General features: G+C 48.1%; 2 protein-coding genes across 3 annotated transcripts in view; one reads left to right on the plus strand and one right to left on the minus strand.

The window, feature by feature from the left end:
• Positions 1 to 749: 749 nt before the first annotated feature.
• On the plus strand, positions 750 to 11993 carry STAT1 (signal transducer and activator of transcription 1). Its single transcript, XM_048485539.1, has 6 exons — positions 750 to 840; positions 1024 to 1163; positions 3311 to 3496; positions 5264 to 5336; positions 9846 to 9942; positions 11607 to 11993. Exons 1-6 carry the CDS (start codon positions 752 to 754, stop codon positions 11628 to 11630), a joined length of 609 nt encoding a protein of 202 aa, XP_048341496.1. The 5' UTR covers positions 750 to 751; the 3' UTR covers positions 11631 to 11993.
• Positions 11994 to 13856: 1863 nt separating this feature from the next.
• The window catches only part of GLS (glutaminase), an 81974-nt gene continuing 71860 nt past the window's right edge, over positions 13857 to 23970 (minus strand). For both annotated transcript variants that reach the window (XM_048486848.1, XM_048486850.1), the window contains 4 exons: positions 20728 to 20789; positions 18235 to 18311; positions 18078 to 18141; positions 13857 to 16745 (listed from right to left, as the gene is read on the minus strand). In XM_048486848.1, coding sequence (XP_048342805.1) covers positions 16589 to 16745; positions 18078 to 18141; positions 18235 to 18311; positions 20728 to 20789 — 360 coding nt within the window. In that variant the 3' untranslated portion in view covers positions 13857 to 16588. The remainder of the gene's footprint in view (positions 16746 to 18077; positions 18142 to 18234; positions 18312 to 20727; positions 20790 to 23970) is intronic.

The following is a 23970-nucleotide window of genomic DNA, read 5'->3' on the forward strand; positions in this document are numbered from 1 at the left end:
TTTAAGATAGAATATAAATTATTGATGGTGCATCACCTCCAGTAAAAACCGTGCTACCATTTCACAAGTTTCATTGTCAGAATTGTCCAGAAGGAAAGGGAGTCTACCTGATTCTCCCATTTCACTCGGTATACTAGAAAGAATATTGGAAAATTTTGATCTGACATTAGCAGATTTAGGGCAGCAAAGCAGTTGATGTGCCCATGTTTCAATTTGTTGTTCACCACAAGAGCACACCCTTTCGCTCATTTCCAAGTTGTTAAATCTGCCACGCAATAAAGTGGAGGGGAAAACATTGAAGCGAGCAAGTTGTGAGGGCTCTTCTCTGCATTGGATTAGTCAAAAAATACAAATAGGGAGCCATCCTGTTTTGATAGAGGGGTATTGAAAGATGTCAGGGTGAACAAGTTTTCATAGCAGCCCTAAATAAATTAATCCATTCGCTTTCCAACAATTTTTGTTTTAACAAGTTGTAGGATTCTGAACTAGATAGCGGGAAAAGCGAGTCGAGAGATATACCAAGTGATTCAATCTTTCTTTCTATCAGAGAGAACCATGGATTAGCCTGAGTATCTGACAAAAGTAGGTGAATCAGCGAGTGGGATCCAAAATATCCAGGCAACCAAAAACCAGTACAGTTTTTTAGAAAGTCCTTGAGATGGTTGATGGACTAGGCGGCTTCTGCTGGAAGGCAGGTATTGTGGTAACTTTTGAAATGGCTCCAACTTGTTTTGTCCCATTTCAGGAAAATATGAATGATAAGAACTTTCCCTTCTGGCTGTGGATTGAAGGAATCCTGGAACTCATTAAAAAACACCTCTTGTGCCTCTGGAATGATGGGTAAGGATTTCTCACGATGATTGCGATGGGAGTGAATCCTTAAGTGGACAGGAAGTGTTCAGTGGACAGGAAGTGTTCGTTGAACTGAGCTGCCAGTGCGGTTTGGGGATCCTGTATCCAAATCTATACATAGGTCCCTCTTGGCAGGCCGTTCCAGACATGTCTTTCTTTCTGACCTTGTAGAAGCATCATGGGCTTTATCAGCAAGGAACGAGAGCGGGCCCTCCTGAAGGATAAGGAGAACGGGACATTTCTTCTGCGATTCAGTGAAAGCAGCAGGGAAGGAGCCATCACCTTTACCTGGGTAGAAGGACCACCGGAGGGTAAGCAAAAAACATTTCTTTTTCCATGAAAAAGCCTAACAAAAGTTTAAAGAAAGGAAACAAGCCTGCCAAGCCTTCTTTGGATTTGCTCACAGGTCTCAAACTTGCTGCCTGAAATAAATCCCACAAGTTGTGTGAAGCTACTTTCCAACTTGGGTGTGATGTTTTGGTTTCTCCGTGGCCCCTGCTCCTGTGTGCTTTAGCCGACGTTTGGTCTAGCACAGGGGTCCCCAAACTTTTTAAACAGGGGGCCAGTTCACTGTCCCTCAGACTGTTGGAGGGCCGGACTAAAAAAAACTATGAACAAATTCCTATGCACAAATGATCGTAAAATGTTTGATTTCACCTTTCAGCCTTTCTGTCATGGTCTGTTTTTAGAACAGTGACCAAAGTATGTCAAGTACAGGGTGGGCTCCAAATATTGTTGGGGAGGCTGTGAAATACTTTCCCCTGTAAAAAAAAAAAAAAGGAGGAGTTGCCCAATGAAGCATGCCATCTAACCCAGGATCAGGTATCTTCCTGGGTTCTTCCTCCCTAACAGCCAGCGAGCGATTAATAGCCCTGGCTGATGCCAATGAGAGTGATGCGGAACAGAAATCCTGAGAGCTTAACACATGTGGGTAGCCCTGGGGAAGGGGCAAAGCAGGCGTTACCACATGTAAGGTTTCCAACTCTGGGGTCAGAAAAATTCATGGAGATTTTGGGGGTGCCATCATGTAACTGCAATCAACAGCCGTTGGGGCCGGTTCCTCCTCTCCCTCGAGCCCCCACTGCACATGAATGGAGCCATCGCCACCATGCCTGGCGGGCCAGATAAATGCCTTCAGGGGGCCACATTTGGCCCCCGGGCCGTAGTTTGGGGACCCCTGGTCTAGCAGAAGATGCCTTTTACCACAGGGATGCTGACATGTTAATTCCTGTTGGTTTTGCTACATAAAAATTTTTTTCTCACCTAAAAAACAGCACACAAAACACATAAACATAGAAAGAGAGACAAAACACAACCCGTTACACACCTTATAGTGATTTCCAGCGATCTCATCGTCGACTAGAGTAACTCTAACTTCAGTGCTTATAATGAACATGTTGATTCCGTAATACAGTGGAACCTCGGTTTTCGGTGGTAATCCATCCGGGAAACCGTGGCGAAATCCGAAACCGATGAAAACCGAGGCTTCCACTGGCAAGCAATTCAAATGTATGGGTTGCTGGCGCGTGCGCCGACGAAAACCGAAGCAAACAATGAAAACTGTGTGGTTCTGAAACCCCCCACCCCCCGTTCTGATCTAAAGCCGTTCAAAACCCAGCAATGTTCCCCTCTTGTCTCCTCCGCTTTTCCTAGTCCCTTTCAAAACCATCACACATGGGGTAAGCTGAAATAGGGCTTTGGGGAAAAAATCCATGCTAAAGCTGCACACTGTTAGAGGTTTGATACATAAATGTCCAATGTCTTGTCGAAGGCTTTCATGGCCAGAATCACTGGGGGGTTGTGTGGATTCCGGGCTGTATTGCCGCGTTCTCGTGCCATCAGATCCTCTGGAAATGGCAGCTACAGATGAAGAAGAAGAAGAAGAAGAAGAGTTTGGATTTATATCCCCCCTTTCTCTCCTGCAGGAGACTCAAAGGGGCTTACAATATCCCTGCCCTTCCCCCCTCACAACAAACACCCTGTGAGGTAGGTAGGGCTGAGAGAGCTCCGAGAAGCTGTGACTGGCCCAAGGTCACCCAGCTGGCGTGTGTGGGAGTGTCCAGGCTAATCTGAATTCCCCAGATCAGCCTCCACAGCTCAGGCAGCAGAGCGGAGAATCAAACCCGGTTCCTCCAGATTAGAGTACACGAGCTCTTAACCTCCTACGCCACTGCTACGCCTGCACAGAGAAAATGCTACTAGAACACAGCCATACAGCCCGGAAGCCACACAGCACCCCCTATGTGAATGTCTTTCCATCATAATGACTGTATGTTGGGGAAAACCTCCTTTGCTTATCAGGCAGAGCGATGGGAAAAGTTGGCAGCCCTGACCGAAGGTGGGAGAGGGCGTCCAACAGCATTTGGGAATCCTACACCATTTCGTCGACCGCACTGGCAGGGAAGCTTTGGTTTGCCTCGTGCACTGCGGGCCCATCCTCTTCTATCTTTTTGTCCAGACCGCTGCTACCACTCCGTGGAACCCTACACGAAGAAGGAGCTCGGTGCTATAACTGTGCCTGATATCATCCGTAGTTACAAGGTGATGGCGGCTGAAAATATTCCCGAAAACCCGCTGAAATTCCTTTATCCAGACATTCCCAAAGACCTTGCCTTCGGAAAATACTACTCCCGACCCAAAGAGAGTAAGTGAGCGTCTTTCAGTTGAAAGTCAGAATTTTTATGCAAGTTGGGGACGTGGGTATTCCTATGTATTTGCTTACTCATTTTCTACGACGACAGACTAATTTGAAGGTGCCAGTTCTCCCATCCCCTGACCCCAAATATAGGCCCTTTCCGCACAAAGAAGAAGAAGAAGAAGAGTTTGGATTTATATCCCCCCTTTCTCTCCTGCAGGAGACTCAAAGGGGCTTACAATCTCCTCGCCCTTCCCCCCTCACAACAAACACCCTGTGAGGTGGGTGGGGCTGAGAGAGCTCCGAGAAGCTGTGACTAGCCCAAGGTCACCCAGCTGGCGTGTGTGGGAGTGCACAGGCTAATCTGAATTCCCCAGATAAGCCTCCACTGCTCAGGCGGCAGAGCTGGGAATCAAGCCCGGTTCCTCCAGATTAGATACACGAGCTCTTAACCTCCTACGCCACTGCTGCTCCCCAGTATGTACGTCCACACAAACCTCCTTACCAATATGTATGTCCACACAAACCTCCTTGAAATGATTCATGGCTGCCATTATGTATTCCTCCACCCCCCTTTTTTAGTTCAGTTAAATGAATCAGTGATTCAAGACTTCCCAGCTTCTTGCTGCGATTCTCCATACTTCATATCACAACACAAGCCTTTGTTGGCATACAAAACAGGACAAAATTTTGAAACAAAACAAGGTTAAGAAATGCAGTTAAAACTATTAATTTCCAGTATAAAATTTGCAACAGTTTCACAAAAGAGCACATCAGAGCTGTTCAGGAGATTGGGTATCTTATAACGCTCATGCCACTGAGAACATTGCAAGAAAATGGAATTCATGTATTTCGTGCGTATCTGATTGTATTTAGGGCATAGAAACAGAGAATGGTCAAGTGTTTCCACCGTAGTCATATCACATGAACAAACTCTTTTAGAACGTTCCATATTCTTAAATCTTCCCTCCAGCAGAGCTGATGGCAGCACATTACATCTTGCAGTAGCCAAGGCTCTCCTCTGGGTGGGATTGATCAGCAGACGAAGATATGCTGCCCTAATTCCACGCTCGCATGGGATTAATAATGTAATCGAAGAACAGGTTGTCTTGGCAGCACGAGTCAAATGATGAAAATCAAGATCCAAGAGCCTATTCTTAACTAGTCTGAAGGCTTCCACCTTTGTGAGCATAAGGAGTGATTCCAAGGAGTGATTCCTCCTTTCATACCAGAGAATAAGTCTTATTTTTTTCTTTTCTTTTATCTTTAAAAAAGATATTGTGTATATTTATTTATTTATGATCAATTTTATATACTGCCCCTCCCCCGAAGGGCTTTTTATCTTTTTTATGCAATTAGATGATAAAGTATGTTAATGCTATGCAATATTATACTATAGTTCCGTGGTGGCGAACCTTTGGCACTCCAGATGTTATGGACTACAATTCCCATCAGCCCCTGCCAGCATGGCCAATTGGCCATGGCCACTCCAGAATTGGCCATGCTGGCAGGGGCTGATGGGGAATTATGATCCTGGAAGTATAAGAGTCCTACTATCAGACTATGCATTTCTGAGTTTCTAAATTTCTCCAGTGTCATTGCTGGCCTCGATATGTTGTGTGCGACTTCCGCAAAACTCCCCCAAAATTCTCATTTGATTTCTTACGCCCACCCACGATATATCACAGCCACGGTCAGGAAAGTCGCGAGGTGGAAGGGATAACTGTACAATTGCTAGTTCTACAGTCCTGAAAAGCTGCATTTGTTCCATTTCAGCTTCTGAACCCATGGACGTGGAGGGCAGCGGAAAGCATTACATCAAAACTGAGTTAATCTCTGTGTCCGAAGTGTGAGTTTTGAGTTTGCCGAGAAGACGGCTGCATGATATGTCAAACGCGGTGTCGTTTTTTTGTTTGCTGTTGCTGCACGGTGACGAACGAGGGGGTTGGGATGGAAGGTTTCCCGTCTTCCTGCTCGCTCCACGCGGCTTCTAGCGACCGGCTTTGAAGCCTCGCTGGGTTCCAATTCTGCACTGATTCTGGAAGCCGCAATGCGGACCAGCCGTCCCCTCCTCCCTTTTCCCGCTCGGAGATCCCCTCACTTCTCCGAACTCCACCGCTATTTCCTCCCGCCCCGTCCTAGCCCTTGAAAACACCTCCAGCTGTCAAAAAAATAAACGCTCCATGTTCTCCATCAGTATAATGTGCTTCTTTACTTGAATGCAGTGGAAAGGCTGATGAGGATCCTTCGAGCGGGGTGGGGTAGGGTAGCGGTTTTTGCCTACTGAGGATTTGTGGCTGGGGGGGGGGGGTGAGCCGGAAGTAAAAAGGAAGGAGGCCAGAAGTTGCAAAGAGAAAAAGAAGAAGAGTTTGGATTTATACCCCGCCTTTCTCTCCTGTAAGGAGACTCAAGGTGGTTTACATTCTCCTTTCCCTTCCTCTCCCCACAACAGACGCCTTGTGAGGTAGGTGGGGCTGAGAGAGTTCTGAGAAAACTGTGACTAGCCCAAGGTCACCCAACAGGCTTCATGTGGCAGAAGAGGAGTTTGGATTTATACCCCACCTTTCGCTCCTGTAAGGAGACTCAAGGTGGTTTACAAGCTCCTTTCCCTTCCTCTCCCCACAACAGACACCTTGTGAGGCAGGTGGGGCTGAGAGAGTTCCGAAGAACTGTGACCGGCCCAAGGTCACCAATCAGGAATGTAGGAGTGCAGGAAAACATCTGGTTCACCAGATAAGCCTCTGCCACTCAGGTGGAGGAGTGGGGAATCAAACCCTGCTCTCCATATTAGAATCCACCGGCTCTTAACCACTACACCATGCTGGCTTGTCCAAGTAGGCCCGTGGTGGCGAACCTTTGGCACTCCAGATGTTGTGGACTACAATTCCCATCAGCCCCTGCCAATTGGCCATGCTGGCAGGGGCTGATGGGAATTGTAGTCCATAACATCTGGAGTTCCAAAGGTTCACCACCACTGAAGTAGGCTATAATAGTTCCGCAGAGCAGTGGCGCCTTCCACACCTTGCAGAAAGGGAAAGGCGGGCTGGCCAGAGTGGTATCCTTGGAATGCTTGAGTCAGCTTCTTCCAGAAGGAATCATTTTCCTTGGAATTGGGGGGGAAGTCTGTAGTGAACATAGGCCGCTGATGGTCTCCTCTTGCGCTCACAGTCCACGCGGGGCAGGCTCGCATTCTCTGCGGGGGACGGCAATCCTTTCCCCGCTTTAAATGCCGCCACTGATTGCATTTGTTTCACTCACTGTTCCACTCCATTTGCGCTATCTGTGCCGGCGTCCTCGTTCGTGTTGTATGCCTGCTGTATGATCTGTGCGTGCTTTTCCCTCCACACCCCTTCTCGGTTTCGCTTCTCCCACGATAACCTCGTCCTTTGTTTCCTCATCCGCAGTCCCAACCTGTTGGATTTATTCAGAGGTGGGATCCAGCAGGTTCTCACAGGTTCCCAAGAGTAGGTTACTAATTATTTGTGTGTGCCGAGAGGGGGTTACTAATTGGTGATTTTGCCACGTGATTTTTGTCTTAGTTACGCCCCTCCTCTCAGCAGTAGCGCGCAGAACTTGAAGCAGTCTAGCAGGAGGTGCACCGGCGTGCGTGGCAGCCTGCGCCTGCGTGCATTCGTTTCCCGCCCAAGGACCGGCGCAGCGGCTGTGTCCTTGCCACAGCCCCGTCCAGGAATGCCCCGCCCCCGGAATGCCCGGCCACGCCCCCGTTGTGCCCCACCCAGCCCCATTGGTGCTACGCCACTGTTTGAATCCCACCACCATGGGAACCTGTTACTAAAATTTTTGGATCCCACCGCTGGATTTATTTGTTTATTTATTAACCTCCTGACTTCCCTTTGACTCTTTGAATTTTTCTTGTGCTTGTTTCGTAGATTGTGAGCCTAAAGGCTGAGCCTGTGTCCATTTTTGCAGGGGGAGGAGTGTGTTATCACTGCTCACTTTTCGTAATGTTATTTTACAGGCCACTAAAAAGCTCCTCAGAATGGGTTCAGGACAAAATAATCAGCATACCACAAAGATGCTCTTATAAACCAAATACTTCTGGGGCTGTCAGCTTAAAGCAGGCCTGTGTATTGATTCCCAGCACATGGGTGAAAGAGCTGTCGAGTCACAGCTAGAGGTGGGATCCAGCAGGTTCTCACCAGTTCCCTAGAGTGGGTTACTAATTATTTGTGTGTGCCGAGAGGGGGTGAGTAATTGGGTCCGCTTTTCCGTTAGAAATTCCATTAGGTCCCAAAATCATAAAGTCTTGTTGTTTCCTATGTGGCTGATTGGCGAAGGTAGAAAACGGGACAATTCTCCCTGTTGGGCTGTTTTAAAAACATGTTTTAGAAATATGGTAAAGTTCCTTGTTTAAGGAAAGTATCCTTCTTTTGATTTCTAGAAACAAAATTAAGTATTTGAAAGTATTAAGTATTGATTTGACAGGCAGTCAATCAGGAGGAGGAGAGTGGAAACCGTTTCTGTTGGCGGTAGACGATAGGACTTTTCCTATAATGAGTTTTACGCAATCATGCAAGACAGAAAGATACCAGATGGAAATTAGGAACTTTTTTTTTACAGTAAGAGTTTTTTACAGTAACAGAGAAATTATTAACGCCCCGCCCCCGGAATGCCCAGCCACGCCCCCGTCGTGCCCCGCCCAGCCCCATTGGCGCTACGCCACTGTTTGAATCCCACCACCATGGGAACCTGTTACTAAAATTTTTGGATCCCACCACTGGTCACAGCTGACTTGCTCCAACAAGGCAAGGGACAGTCGGAGGTGGTTTGCCGTTGCCTTCCTCTGCGTGGGCTGAGTGGGGTCAGAGAGGAATGCAACTGGCCCAAAGTCACCCAACAGGCTTCATGTGGAGGAGCGGGGAACCAAACCCAGTTTTCCAGATTAGAGTCCACCTTTTCACAATCACGACACCACACTGGCTCAGTTCTTAGTCTCTTCTCCAGCGTAATATTGCTTGCCATATAGCAGCAGGCGCTTGTATAATTAAGTTGTGGTGTGACACATGAAGTTAGAAAGCGCGTTAGGAAAGAAGTGCATTCTTCAGCATTCTTCCGGGTCACCCCAGTGTGTTGTGGTGTGTCTTCAGAGCAACTGCCCTTTCCAGGATTTTAATGTAAAGCCACAACTACCTTGTGACAGCTGTTTGGAGATATTCTGCTGTTAACTAAGAACATAAGAACAAGCCAGCTGGATCAGACCAGAGTCCATCTAGTCCAGCTCTCTGCTACTCGCAGTGGCCCACCAGGTGCCTTTGGGAGCTCACATGCAAGATGTGAACGCAATGGCCTTCTGCGGCTGCTGCTCCCGATCACCTGGACTGTTAAGGCATTTGCAATCTCAGATCAAAGAGGATCAAGATTGGTAGCCATAGATCGACTTCTCCACCATAAATCTGTCCAAGCCCCTTTTAAAGCTATCCAGGTTAGTGGCCAACACCACCTCCTGTGGCAGCATATTCCAAACACCAATTACACGTTGCGTGAAGAAGTGTTTCCTTTTACTAGTCCTAATTCTTCCCCCCAGCATTTTCAATGGATGCCCCCTGGTTCTAGTATTGTGAGAAAGAGAGAAAAATGTCTCTCTGTCAACATTTTCTACCCCATGCATAATTTTATAGACTTCAATCCTATCCCCCCTCAGACGTCTCCTCTCCAAACTAAAGAGTCCCAAACGCTGCAGCCTCTCGTCATAAGGAAGGTGCTCCAGTCCCTCAATCATTCTCGTTGCCCTTCTCTGCACTTTTTCTATCTCCTCCATATCCTTTTTGAGATGCGGCGACCAGAACTGGACACAGTACTCCAAGTGCGGTCGCACCACGGCTTTATATAAGGGCATGACAATCCTTGCAGTTTTATTATCAAAACTAACTAGGGAGGGTATCAGCTGCATCTGTTTTCCTGGTCATACTATTTTTTCTGTGGCCAGTGAGTGTCTCTGCCTCATGTGCGGGGAGGCAGTTGTGACCTTTCTATCCCCTACGACAGTGATTTTAGGCCCGAGCGGCGATTCTCCCAACGGCAGCCCTTCGAAACGCTTTGTGCTACAGTGTGAGCCCTGGAGAAAAGACTGAGTTTCTTGCAAAGAACAATTCTAATGTGCGGCGTGTCGTTCTTTCTACCTTCACAACTGTGGGGCCACGGCCATGGCATCCATGAATGGGCATTCTAACAGGCTTAACTTGCTTTTGGTGGACATTTGTAGCCTCGGCCTTGATATGTTTAAGCATGCCCGTTTCGGGCAGGGGGCGGAGGAAAACGACAACCCAAGAGGGCTGTCCGATTTCTGCCGTGCGCTCATAAAAGCTGTACTGTTCTTCTCCTCTCCTCTCTCTCCCAGCCACTCATCCAGACTGCAGACTCCGGCCAACCTCCTGCCCCTATCCGCAGAGGATTTTGACGAGTTCTCTCGGGTGGTGAGCCCTGCCGAAATTATGGTGAGTTAAAAACATTCGGACACTGGGTGCGTGTACGCACCCCTCCGGTCTAGTTCTCGAAGGAACATTCTGCCGTGAATATATTTGCTGCTTCTGGAATCTAGATGTTCTCCCAAGAACAGAGTGCAGCATATATAAGGACATGTCTCCCTATTTTATTCTTGCCGCTGTGTGTAAGGCTGGACACACTCGGACACAGTCGACTTTGGAACAAAGAAACGAACGTTATTGATATGTGTTGCCCTATACTACAGGGTGCTGGAACTGAGGGTTCTTGCCCTCAGTTCCAGTCTATATATGGGTGGAAGTGGGCGGTCCTTCCCAGTGGCGGGAACGGGGATAACTGGGGAAACAGAAACTTAACACGAACCAGAAATTTAAGAGAGGGTCGCGACCCTGACAGCGGTGTAAGGGAGGCTTGGTGATCGCCACAAAGTGAGCCAGCGTGGTGTTACGGTTAAGAGCGGCAGACTCTAATCTGGAGAACCTGGTTTTATTCCCTGCTGTTCCTTCCACATGAGTGATGGACTCTTAGCTGGTGAACTGGATTTATTTCCCTGCTCCTATGCATGAAGCCTGCTGGGTGACCTTGGGCTAGTTCCAGCTCTCTCGGAACTCTCTCAGCCCCACCTACCTCACATGGTACCTCTTCTTCTCCTTCTTCTTCTTGTCCTCCTGCTCCTCCTCCCCCTTCTTCTCCTCCTGCTCCTCCTCCTTCTCTTCCTCCTGCTGCTCCTGCTCTGCTGCTGCTGCTCCTCCTCCTGCTCCTCCTCCTGCTGCTGCTCCTCCTCCTGCTCCTCCTCCCACTCCTCCTTCTTCTCCTCCTCCTCCCCCTCCTAAGCTTCCTTGCAGAGTGGGGGTGTAGACCCAAGATCTCCCCTGTCCAGATTTAGCATCCAGTTGATTGTCAATTGCAGCTGATAGCAGAAGATTCCACCCGGTTCTGGTAGTTTGTCATATTGTTGCCGCATTCCCCAACATGGTGCCTGTGGGCGCCATGGAGCCAGCCAGTACTCTCTTTGGTGCCTGCCAAACTTTTCAGTGTGTGGGTGGAGCTATTGTAAGGCAGGGCTGGTTATTGGTTGCCCTCATTCAAACACAAGAGATTTCGATTGGAGGAGGAGGTCTGGTTGCCTTTTCCTAGCAGCACGTGGTTCCATTTCTCCCTTCAAGATTTCCTCCTTACGTGATAAGGAAGGTATTCTATTTGACTCCACCTCCCGTGGCAGCCATTTTGGGTTTGGCTCCATCTCCTGTTTCGGAGTAGTGTGCCCAGTGGCGTAGCGCCAACAGGGCAGGGGGGCACAAGGCCCCGGGCGGAGCTTCGGCAGAGGTGTGGCCAGGGTGAGCCGGGGATGGCGTTGCAGCAGGGGATGCATAGTGCGCGCACACCCTGGGCGCAGCTTCCCCTCGCTTTGCTTCTGCGTGCTCCCCACCGTTTCTCACATTCCAAAGCTGCCCTCACAGATTCAGGAACCCTGTGCTATATGTGATTTCATTCCCATGTGCGTGCAGCCAAGCGCTCCACAGTTTAGACATGTGACAGCAGAAACGCTACAGTTGGGAGAGATGCGTTTCTTGTTTGGTTGACCACAAAAATTCTACGTAGCGTGTTAGTATATTTTTTGAACTGATTAACATAAAACTGTTTCTTTCCCTTCCAGATGTATTCCAACTGTGACCCTTAAGTGCTTCTTTGGGAGTCTACATAGACGCATCAGTCACTTTCCTGTCTGCTAGTTGAGGTCCTGGTTTGTCTCTAAACCAGGCCTCAGCTGGGCTCTGCAAACAGCATCGACCACCAAAGTGTGGCTGTAGGGAACCGTCAGACCTGCCAGGCTCCACCCTCTGCACTTGTCAAAAGAACAGCTTCCAAAAACAGAATACTCGATTTGCTTTCCACAATTAGTTGTCGAGTAAGTAGGTTTTAACTGTTACGCTCTCTGCTGCCGCCGCCTCTTCTTTTCCCAGTTAAGTTTTTGTCTGAGTTCTATCGGCTGGGCGATTCACTTCAAAAATAAAGGGGGCTTTCCTCAGCCGCTGCGTGTTAACCTGACGAAATGGAAATATTCTTGCTGCTTTCTCTGGAGGGACCGAATTTTAACACAAGAACACTTAACACTTAGAAACCAGGAAGTTTGCTGGGGATGGGGTGGCCATTACAAGCACTGGTGGTGAGAAGGCAAGTTTGCTTTTTAAAATTATGTATGCCCCACGTTTCTCTAGAGTGGGGCCATCATGTGATACACAACCCAATGCAGAGGGCTCGGGCAGCTCAGAACAGCACCCCTGCCACCCCGAGGGCTTTCGGGCAGGGCAGCAAGGATATTGAAAACCCCAGCCACCTCCAAAGCCCTGTAGCCCAAAACAGACCTACACCTCCCTTCCGGGCAGCGTATCTCCAAGAGCTATGCCAGAGATGTCCCTGGGATGAAAGCCCGGTGGAAGCTGATGGCTATGTTTAGGCCTGTGCAGCTCTTGAGGCCCCGGATACTTCTGGGTTGGCACTGCCGAACTGTGTGGTACCCACCTGGCACCCCCTTTCCCCCCCTCCACCGGTACATTTGCCCCTTGTACCACTGAGGTGGGCACCTGTGTTGGCATAAGTCCCCCCCCCCCCCCACACACACACCAGATTGAGCTGTTAGAATATTGCTTTCCCTACCAGAGTGGTGTAGTGGTTAAGAGCGGAGGACTCTAACCAGCTTTGTTTCCCCACTCCTCCACATGAGCAGTGGACTCTAACCTGGTGAACTGGGTTTCCTCACTCCTACACATGAAGTCTGCTGGGTGACCTTGTACTAGTCAAGTTTTCTCCAAACCCTCTCAGCGTCATTATCTTACAAGGTGCCTGTTGTGAAGAGAGGAAGTGGGAGAGTTTGTAAGCCGCTTTGATATCCTTATGGTTGAGGAAAGCAGGGTATAAATCCAGACTCTTCTTCTACTCCTCCTCTTTATCCTCATAACAGCCACCCTGCAAGGTAGGTTATGCTGACTGAATGTGACGGTCGCAAGGTCTTTCAGCCATCTCCCATGACAGAATGATGATTCGAATCTAGCACTCCCGGATCTTAGTCTGACACTCTTAACTGAACTCCACCATTCTGGCCTTTGTTCCCAGTACTGAGCAGCGACACCCTTGTGGTGGTGGAGGGAGAGAGAAAAAGCACCCAGGTCAAGGTTATAGTGTAGTGGTGGCGAACCTATGGCACGCGCAAACAGAGTCGCCCCCCCCCCCCCCACATCTAGGCTGGCCTGGGCCACTGGGCTCGATGATTAGCATTAAACCTAAGACCTAGTTTTGGGGAAGCAGTGTAGGTAACCCTGTTAAGTGCTGTTAAACCCCACTGATTTTCATGCAAAGAACTAAAGTGCGATCCTTTACCTGGGAGTAAGCTTGGTTGCTGGCAATGGGGCTTGCTTCTGAGTAAACCCTCCTAGGGTCGTGATTCACCTGTTGGAAGAGTTTCACAATTGCTTCAAAGCAAAGCCACCGACTACCACCAAGCTTACTCGCGAGTAATGCATGCCTCGGAGCCAACCGTTTTTTCTAAACTAAAAACCTCAGTATTTAGGTTAAATTGGCATGTTGGCACTCTGCGATAAATAAGTGGATTTTAGGTTGCAATTTGGGCACTCGGTCTCGAAAAGGTTCGCTATTACTGTTATAGTGAAAGCTGAGGAGCGGCAGCAACCAAATCAGAAAAGGGGGGGGGGGTGTTGCCTATTTGAGCTGGCAAGTGTACCTGACCACACACCTTGGGGCTAGCGCTTGTGTTTACTGATCTTCACTCACCTACTACTGCTCTTCGCTCTGCCCATGGGCTTAGAAGGTTGAGTACCACCGAGACGTGCGTTTGGTTTCACAGCAGCAAAGACAAGCACCAACTAATCAAAACCAAGACTTCTGGAGGTTTTTCTTTCTTTCTGGTATTCCTGTTTATTATGTTGTAAAAAGCAACACCATCTCATTTGTCATCCTGAAAATAACCTCTCATTTTCAGAACAGGTTACAGCTCAAGTATTGTTAAGTTTAGTCGGTCACGGGAAATTTGTCAGAAGCAAATACATTCATTGTGGTTGAATTCTCTACGATAAAAGATCCTCGTCAAAACCAAGCCAAATCGATCACAATCAGGGTCACCACAACAGTTGTTGATAGTCCAGCTCCGCATCTAACAAAAAGGACATCAGCCCAATACAACATATTTACCCACAAAAAGATGGAACAGGTGATTCGGAGTCCTTTGTAATATTTGCGGACGAAGCACAAAGTTGACTCAGTTGCTTCTAGTTGCTGTGATAAACACACATTTTCATGGACTGTGATTCCCACCAGCCCCAGTCCTTGAACATCTGGAGGGTCAGAACATCTGGAGGGTCAGAATAGGACACCCCTGCTTTTAATAGTGGGGTTCTTTGGAGTAAAACAATGTCAGCTTTGGGTAACTCAAAACAAATTGGCTAACTAAACCACCATATACAGAAGAACGGAGGAATGGTGCATAATACGTTTTAAAAGAACTTCCAAACAAGGTACACTAAAGCTTTACAAAACATAACTTCCGTTTCACAGTGAGACAGACTTAAAGCAATTTTTGCAGAACAGGGTATTGTCGAAGTAGCTCCGGGAAGGGGAAGGATATACACGTTCGGATAAAATGGCTTTATTTGCATATATATGTGTAATATAGATGTGACGGTAATATATGCATACATGTATGCGTAACATAATAACCTACTTCGTAACATTACCGGTTGAGAAAAAGCAGACGTTCTGGAAACACACAAAATTGAAACGTGAACAGATGAGGCGCAGGATGAAATCTGAACTGTTGGTTTTAGCGAAAAATGTCTTGCCGGCTTTACGCCTTCCGTGCCTGAACCCGCAGGTCGTACAGTTCTGAGCAAGGTGACCAAGGGCGCATGACCTGCGTATGTTTCACTCCCAATTAGGGGGGGGGGGGGGGGGGAAGGGTGATGGGAGATCCCGAGGAGTGACAATGGGCAACAAAATAGCTAGACCCGAATTTGTGTCGGTGAAGAAAAGTCCTGGGTTCCGGTACTTCAACAAGGTATTTCGGTCACGAGTTGATTCGAAGGCTCCGTCTCCACGTCTCCCCCATGTGTTTGCGTGCAGTGCCTAAGCCAAAGTCAACGCTGGTATCCTCTTCCTCATTATTTGTCAAGAGAATCTGGGCACTGCAGGAGGTGGCCAAGGGCAACTTGCTGTCACCTGCTTTCCACAGCCAGGGTTGTAAACAACACTGATGTTTTCCAGGTTTAAGTTTTAGTCTAACTCCTACCTACAGACAAGAGGCTGGTATGCTAATGTTGACCTTGATCTCAGGATGGACAAAGAACATCATTCATTGTAGCCTTGATGCAGTAGGAACCGAATCCCCCACCAAACGTTTGCGCAGTGAGCTAAACCAACCCCCGAATACTACTAGACCGCTTTTCACGGCAACAGCCTCAATTTCCACTGCTGTCAGCTGTCCGTTCCCACCACTGTCTTTACCCGCACAACAGCTTGAGAAGAAATTAACAATATTGAGTGTTTTTACATGATGGTTCTCAAGAGCAGCTTAGGTGCCATTTTTCCTCTGTTCAAGGATGGATGTGAGGCAGGTTGGCCAACATGGCATGAGGCACAACTAAGCCAGGGGTCTGCAAGCTGTGGCTCTCCAGATGTTCGAGGACTACAAATCCCATCCGCCTCTGCCAGCATGGCCAATTGGCGAGGCAGGGGCTGATGAGAATTGTAGTCCGTGAACATCTGGAGAGCTGCAGGTGGCAGACCCCTGAACTAAGCAAAAATCAAGTGTGTAAAGTTGAAAGAAAAGGTGCCAGCGACTAAGAAACAATTATGGTGGCAGGGAAACACACGTGCCACTAGAGGGACAAAGAGGGCTGCAACCAAACATCGTCCACGTGTCTAACGTAAGATGATCAAACTATATTACTCTACATTTTTTTGGTCAAGCAAACCTTTGAGCAGGTTCCCTGATGCGATGCTTTTCAAAGAAAAGGTAAACCTAGACCACTTAAACTACTAGCTTTTATTTTGGGGGGGGGGGAAGGGGAGGCCACATGATGCCAAGAAGTATCGAGAAAAGGGGTTGGGGAACTATTAAGGGCTCGACACACACGAAGCCCACGGGGGCGCCAGCTCTTGAAAACTAGCAAGACCACACAGACGCTCACACGCTGATCCACACAAGTACGCTTTCCAGACTGTGTTTCATTCATTCATTTTTTTTTAAAAGCAAGCAAAGCGGGGGAATTCCTGACCACGGAGGACAGCTTCATCTGACGACCACAAAATAAAATAAAGTTGTGCGCAGAACAAACAAACGGTTAGTACTTCTATCGGTTACGTGTGGCAGGAGGTAATATTGCTCACATGGAGAGAGGTTTTTGGAGGGGGATTTTTTGTTGTGTTTTTATTTTTTTTTCTGAGAAAGAATGATATTTGTCCCCATGTGCATAAACCAAGAAAACTCCAGTAAACACTGAAACAAAGAGATACTTCTGTAAAATACACATCACTATCAAATAGAAACACACACGCTCTCCATAATCAATTCTCCACAATTAAATAAGATAGGTGATTTGATTCTTGGATCTAGAAGAAAGAGGGTTATTATAGTAAACCGTCTAGGTTTTTCTGTACAGTTTGATTTTCCTTTCCGTCGCTGGAGTCTTCCGGAGGCGTGTACTGGACTTGATACTCCTGAAGAATTTTAAACACGTCGTGGTGGCCGAAGTGTAAAGCTTCATCCATAGGAGTGTTGTTCCATCTGCAACAAGACACAATTTCAAGGAAAGAAGTATCTGCAAACAAGAGGATCGAGAGTACCTAAGGCCCCTTCTGCACTTGCAGAATAATGCACTTTCAATCCACTTTCACAACTGTTTGCAAGTAGATTTTGCTATTCCACACAATAAAAATCAGCTTGAAAGTGGATTAAAAGCTTGTGCAGAAGAGGCCCAAGTTCTGACAAAGAAATACTCTTGAACAAATGTGATCATTGCCCACACATACACTCTCTTATCTAAGGTGGTTTCAGTGAGTAGACCTGTCGGTCTGCCATAAAAGAGTCCAGTAGCACCTTAAACAAGGTTTTGGGAGTATAAGCTCTCGAGAGTCCCTTTGTTAGATACCAGAGATCTGATGAAGAGAGCTTTGTATTGTCAAAGGCTTTCATAGGCAGAATCAACTGGCAGAATCAACTGTAATCCCACTATGGACTGCAGTGGTTAATAATTCCCTGGATTGTGTTCAATCAAAATTCTTGCATAAAATCACGGGGATGCCAAGACGGGTTCCATATGTATTTCTTTGCACTGAAACTGGTCAGAATAGGTTGGAAACTATAGTGTGGCTTAGAATGTTTAAATACTGGCTAAGAATTCACTACAACCTAGATCCCTCTAGCCTCATTTATCAGATGCTCTGAATCCAACCTTCGTAACGCGTTAGCCTCTACTGAAAGAAAAAATTAGCTCCATTGGTTTACACATGGATTCATTAGAAGAGCTTTCTGCTACTGAGGCCTTCAAAACAATCAAATTTAGATTGGGGTGCTGTGTGGTTTCCGGGCTGTATGGCCGTGTTCTAGCAGCATTCTCACCTGACGTTTCGCCTGCATCTGTGGCTGGCATCTTCAGTGAATAAAAGTTCTAGGACTGGGTGAAGTTGGGTTTGTATGGGCAATGTGACTAGGTTTAAATCGACACCTGGAATTCACTGCTTACTGTTAGGATTTGCTGTACTATTTATGAGTTGTCTCCATTTTTAATTATCTGACTTTTGCATGATTTTAATTGTGCAGATTAGCTGCCCTGAGCTTGGCTTAGGTGGGAGGGGGAGGGGGAGGGAGGGATATAGAATAAACTAAATTGATATATTGGGAACAAGCCTAGAACTCCCCCCCCCCCCCAAAAAGAACGAACAGATGGCTTGCTTAAAAATGGGCAACGGTTTGTGCTAAACCCCATTCAGAATTCTCAGCAGGTTCCTTTTCCAATGTTCCAGCTTCTCGGCACAATCATTCTTTGCTTCTGAAGCAGGTGGGCACGATGTGATTGACGGTTCCTCCTGCCCGGGACTTTTAAGCACAGATGCTCACCTGTCTTTGGGGAAAGGGTTCACTTTGCAGGCTTCCAGCAGGAATTTAACCACCTCTACGTGACCTGCAATACAAGAGGGACATTTTAATATCCTCGCTGTGCTATTAGCACACGCTAAAGGCAGCTGCAACGTCGCTCGTGATTCACGGTCCCCACCTTCTGCGGCAGCGACGTGCAACGCCGTCCGGGAGTCATAGTCTCTCTGCTCCATGTCCATGCCTGACAATGCAAATCTAAATGGGGAAGATCGGAAAAAAAGAAGAGGTCAATGCGTCCTTTCTGATTTAATGCACCAACCCAAACACAACAAGCAGAACAAAAAACAGAGGGTCATATTCAGAGGTGTATTGGGAGGAAATGGTGGCCACAGATAACATCTGCTCCAGCTGCACCCCGCCCCCGCCCGTGACCAGTGTTTGGAGTGGGGTTTGGGGTGGGGCTCCTGGGTGCCTGTCCGAGCCCCCCCTCCCCGGCAGGCTGCCTCCTGCCTTCCCCAGGCTCAGGAGTTGGCCTATCACTGCAGTGCCCATCTGAGCAGCCCCCCCCCATGCCCTGCCCCCCCCCCGAGGGCCTGGAGAGGGAAGGAGGCGGCTCAGATGGGCACCGCGGCTATCTTCAGGTGCCTCCCCTGCACCGACCCAGCTCTTCTGAGCCTGGTTGGAGTGGGGAAGGAGGGGGATCGGGGCGATCTTGTGCCCCTCCCCGCTGTTGTGCCTGGAGTCATTTGACACCCCCCCCAATCCCCGTGGGCAGTACGCCCCTGGTCATATTACTGGAGCCAGGCCATGTTGCTTGTATAATAAACACTTAAGGTTTAAGGGTTGTAGAAACCTCGTGCAGAGGTTCCCGCTTCCCACTGCTCCACAGTTACATGAGGTATGACATGGAGGATTTCTTAAGAGAAGGAAGCAGCAAATATCCCCCCCACTGCTCTGGTTCTCGCCCTCGCTCAATAGAGCCGGAGGAGCAAAAGGGGCTGGGAAGTCACATGACACAGTGATGATGCTTCTGGGGGATGTAACACATATTCTAGGACAGTGATCGCGAACCTATGGCCAGAGGTGGCACTCAGAGCCCTGTCTGTGGGCACGCACAGAGTTCATCATGTGGGGGGGAAATTGCCCCCCCCCCCCCATCTAGGCTGGCCTGGGCCATTGGGCTCAATTATTAGCATTAAACCTAAGACCTAGCTTTGGGGAAGCAGTGTAGGTAACCCTGTTAAGTGCTGTTAAACCCCACTGATTTTCATGAGAAGAACTAAAGTGCAATCCTTTACCTGGGAGTAAGCTTGCTTGTTGGAAATGGGGCTTGCTTCTGAGTAAATCCTCCTAGGGTCGTGATTCACCCATTGGAAGAGTTGCACGGTTGCTTCAAAGCAAAGCCACCGACTAACACCAAGCTTACTCCCGAGTAACGAACACCTTGGAGTCAACCATTTTTTCTTAACTGAAACCTCAGTATTGAGATTAAATTGCAGTTTGGGCACTCGGTCTCAAAAAGGTTCGCCATTACTGCTCTAGGAATTCCCCTGATCCCGGTGATTTTTACCACAGAGATTGGGGAATTGGTTAAATCAGTTCTCATCCAAAGGGTGCGTCTGCAAATGCACCCTTTTGACAAAGTGAAGCACTCTTTAATCTGCAGAAGAGAAACTCTGGATGCAAACCTTGTGTTTGTATGGCCTAGTCCAGTGGTGGCGAACCTTTGGCACTCCAGATGTTATGGACTACAATTCCCATCAGTCCCTGCCAGCACGACCAATTAGCCATGCTGGCAGGGGCTGATGGGAATTGTAGTCCATAACATCTGGAGTGCCAAAGGTTCGTCACCACGGGCCTAGTCTGAGGTCCCTGGTGTTTGCTATCAATCTGGAGAGTGAACATGATTTGGATTATCACCAGATGCCTTTGGGAGCTCACATGCAGGAGGTGGAAACAATGGCCTTCTGCTGCTGCTGCTCCTGAGCATTGGCAATCTCAGATCAAAGAGGATCAAGATTGGGAGCCATAGATCGACTTCTCCTCCAAAAATCTGTCCAAGCCCCTTTTAAAGTTATCCAAGTTAGTGGCCATCATCACCTCCTGTGGCAGCATATTCCAAACACCAATCATGCATTGCGTGAAGAAATGTTTCCTTCCCCCCAGCATTTTTAAGGTACGCCCCGATTCTAGTATTGTGTGTGAGAAAAAATTGTCCATATTTTCTACCCCATGCATAATTTTACAGACTTCAATCATATCCCACCTCAGACGTCTCCTCTCCAAACTAAAGAGTCCCAAACGCTGCAGCCTCTCCTCATAGGGAAGGTGCTCCAGTCCCTCAATCACCCTTGTTGCCCTTCTCTGCACTTTTTCTATCTCTTCGTTATCCTTTTTGAGATGCGGTGACCAGAACTGGACACAGTACTCCAAGTGTGGTCGCACCACGGCTTTATATAAGGGCATGACAATCTTTGCAGCTTTACTATCAATTCCTTTCCTAATTATCGCCAGCATAGAGTTTGCCTTTTTCACAGCTGGATAAGCAACCAAACTATTTTTTGCACGGGTCCAGCAAGCGCCGAACCCCCTTTCCAGCCGCTCGGGTCCGACACTGACCCCCGCGCCTCCTACGTCATTTGCCACGGCACTACATAAATGTCAGTTTTACCTCCTCAGTGCTGATACGTCCCCTGTGTAGGCAGCAAACAAGAGGTTTATGACAGATTTCACCTGCAAATAGAAAAAAATATATATTGAATTTCTTTCTCCTTTTTCTGGGAAAGGTTAAACAGCAACATAAATACGTAAGATGCTCTCAAAACTCTTATGTTGACCTAATCGACCATGACTGCAGCGACGGATAGTTCAAACAGCGGCATCCCCCTACACTCACTGAACATTGTTCCTTCTCTCAAATAACTCCAATCTTGAAACGAACGAGAAAGTAAGCATAAGCATTTTATTGTCGTTGTGCGTGCAAGAAATTTACAGCAGCATTCCTCGATGCAAGAAATTTACAGCAGCATTCCTCGATGCAAGAAATTTACAGCAGCATTCCTCAATGCAAGAAATTTACAGCAGCATTCCTCGATGCAAGAAATTTACAGCAGCATTCCTCGATGCAAGAAATTTACAGCAGCATTCCTCGATGCACACCATTTCAGACTCATCCCCCATCCTCACTTTCCCCTTCCTCCACCCATCCCTACACAGCCCCAAACACATCCACACGAAGCCGCGGAGTTCAGCATCGCCACAGCTCTAGAGTAGAAGCTGTCTCTAAGCCTCTTGGTCCTCGTTTTGATAGACCTGTATCGTCTGCCGGATGGTCACAGTTCAAAAAGAGAGTGTGCTGGATGAGACGGGTCTCTCAGAATATTTTGGGCTTTCTTTAGGCTTCGGGAATGATAGAGTTCTTCCAAGGAGGGGAGAGGGCAGCCGATAATCCTCTGTGCAGGAGTGATCACCCTTTGGAGCGCCTTCCTATCTGCCACTGTGCAACTGGAGAACCGTACACAGATGCAGCAGGTTAAGACGCTCTCTATAGCACAGCGGCAAAAGGACACCTGGCCGAGTCTTTGAAAGATGCTACAAAAGCTGGGCAAAGAAGACTGGGAGACAGACTGCTGTTTGTAATGATGGCTTACCCTTAATTTTGTTTACAGTTCGATCATAGTTATTTGGTACGTCTTATACGCTAAGAAAGGTTTTCTGTCTGTCTGTCATTGAACGTGTAAGGAAGGAGATGTCAGGGTGCTTATCTGCTGAAGGCGAAGGTCTCCCAAGACAAAGTGTCTGTCATGTCAACGGCTTTGATATGTAACCAAATGATTCTCTTGATACATGTAACCAGCTCTGCTATATGCAACCGCTGCCACCTATGCATTCTTCCCTTGGCCTGAGCTTTATGGCTTTGCATGCTTGTAGGCCTCCTCTGACACGCCTGTCCGTGAGAAAAGAGTTACAACGGTTATCTTGTCGTGGGACACCAGGTGGCTCCAATGCTATCGGCTGCTGACCTTGAGGCTGGGCCCACCCGTAGTCTAGACACCAAATGCTTTCTCTGGAAATCTGGGAGGGGGGACCCAAGGGGTGGGGATATATGGGACCTAGGATGCCAGTTTAGTCAGAATTCGCTTTGCTGTATTACGACTGGTCTACCTCATCAACAAACGCTGCAGAATACCATTTCAGAGACTGTTTATTGGGTCAAACTCCAGGGATCTAACAGGAGAGCACGTGTCGGCAGGGTGAACCCTCCCTGGTTTTACGTGATCGCCTGGTTGTCTACAGGGTGCCCTGCATTTGGTTGCCAGCCTCCAGGTGGAGCCCAGAGATCTCCTGCCATCGTACAGACTACAGAGATCAGTTCTCCTACAGCATAGGTCAATTCTCCTAGAGCCGTTGTGGCGAACCTTTGGCATTCCAGATGTTATGGACTACAATTCCCATCAGCCCCGGCAGGGGATGATGGGAACTGTAGTCCATAACATCTGGGGTGCCAAAGGTTTACCACCACTGTCCTAGAGCATCATGCTGGCAGGGGGATGATGGGAACTGTAGTCCATAACATCTGGAGTGCCAAAGGTTCGCCACCACTGTCCTAGAGCATCATGCTGGCAGGGGATGATGGGAACTGTAGTCCATAACATCTGGAGTGCCAAAGGTTCACCACCACTGTCCTAGAGCATCATGCTGGCAGAGGATGATGGGAACTGTAGTCCATAACATCTGGAGTGCCAAAGGTTCACCACCACTGTCCTAGAGCATCATGCTGGCAGGGGATGATGGGAACTCTAGTCCATAACATCTGGAGTCCCAAATAGTTCGCCACCACCATCCTAGAGCATCATACTGGCAGGGGATGATGGGAAATGTAGTCCATAACATCTGGAGGGCTGATGAGTTTGACACCTGTGTCCTCGAGAAAACGGAAGCTTTGGAGGGTGGTCTGTATGGCACTGTGCCCCGCTGAGGTCTATCCCCCATCCAAATCTCTCCAGGCTCCACCCCAAGACAGCCAGGAACGTCCCATTCTCATCAAGGCACGCAGAAGAACTTGCCAGACACGCGCCCCAGACCTGCCCTCATCAAGGCTGCCTCCCGAACGCAGCTGATCACGGGAAGGGAGAGAGCAGCCACTTAATCCACGTGGCCGCCCTTGCAAGGTGGTCCAGCAATCTGTGTGAAGGTCGGGGTCAGCCCACTCAAGCCCTCTCTCCCTTCCTGCATTTTTAGTGTCTGGGGCCGTTGTCTGTCCATAGTTGTCTGTCCATACAAATCCCATCAGCCCCTGCCAGCATGGCCAATTGGCCATACTGGCAGGGGTGATGGGATTTGTAGTCCATGAACATCTGGAGAGCCACAGGTTGCAGACACCTGTCCTAAAAGCTGTTTTCACTTCTTTTCTTACCCCCCCCCCCCGTTCCTCCATTTTTTCTTTAAAAATATATTATGTGTTTATAATTATTTTTCATTATGGTTGTTCTGATGCTGTGTCTGCCTTTATTTCTTTCCTTTTTCTGCATTTTTTCTATTGGTAGGACAAGCCTCTATTGGACTGTCAGTGGATTCACTTTGCCCTTTGTCCTATTCAGAAGCTTATAGGAAATTAAAAGGTCAACTATTGGATAGAGAGTTCTCTACCCTAATCACCGCAGCCAAGAAAACGTGCTCCCCCCTGTATTTTTCTCTCCCATTTGAATGGGGCCACTTGGCACACTACCTGTATTGCTGAATAAACCCTGTTCAAAGGAGAGCCATGATGCTCGCCAGGTTTAACGTTATCCCTTCTGCCTTGTTACATGGCAGATTTAATAAGCAAGAAAAGGCTAAAAGATTGTGCCCATGTAACGATGGCTCAGTTGAATCTCTGGCCCACCAATTACTACACTGTCTCAGATTCAAGGAA

The sequence above is a fragment of the Sphaerodactylus townsendi genome, linkage group LG02 (assembly GCF_021028975.2).
Source record: "Sphaerodactylus townsendi isolate TG3544 linkage group LG02, MPM_Stown_v2.3, whole genome shotgun sequence".
NCBI lineage: Eukaryota > Metazoa > Chordata > Lepidosauria > Squamata > Sphaerodactylidae > Sphaerodactylus > Sphaerodactylus townsendi.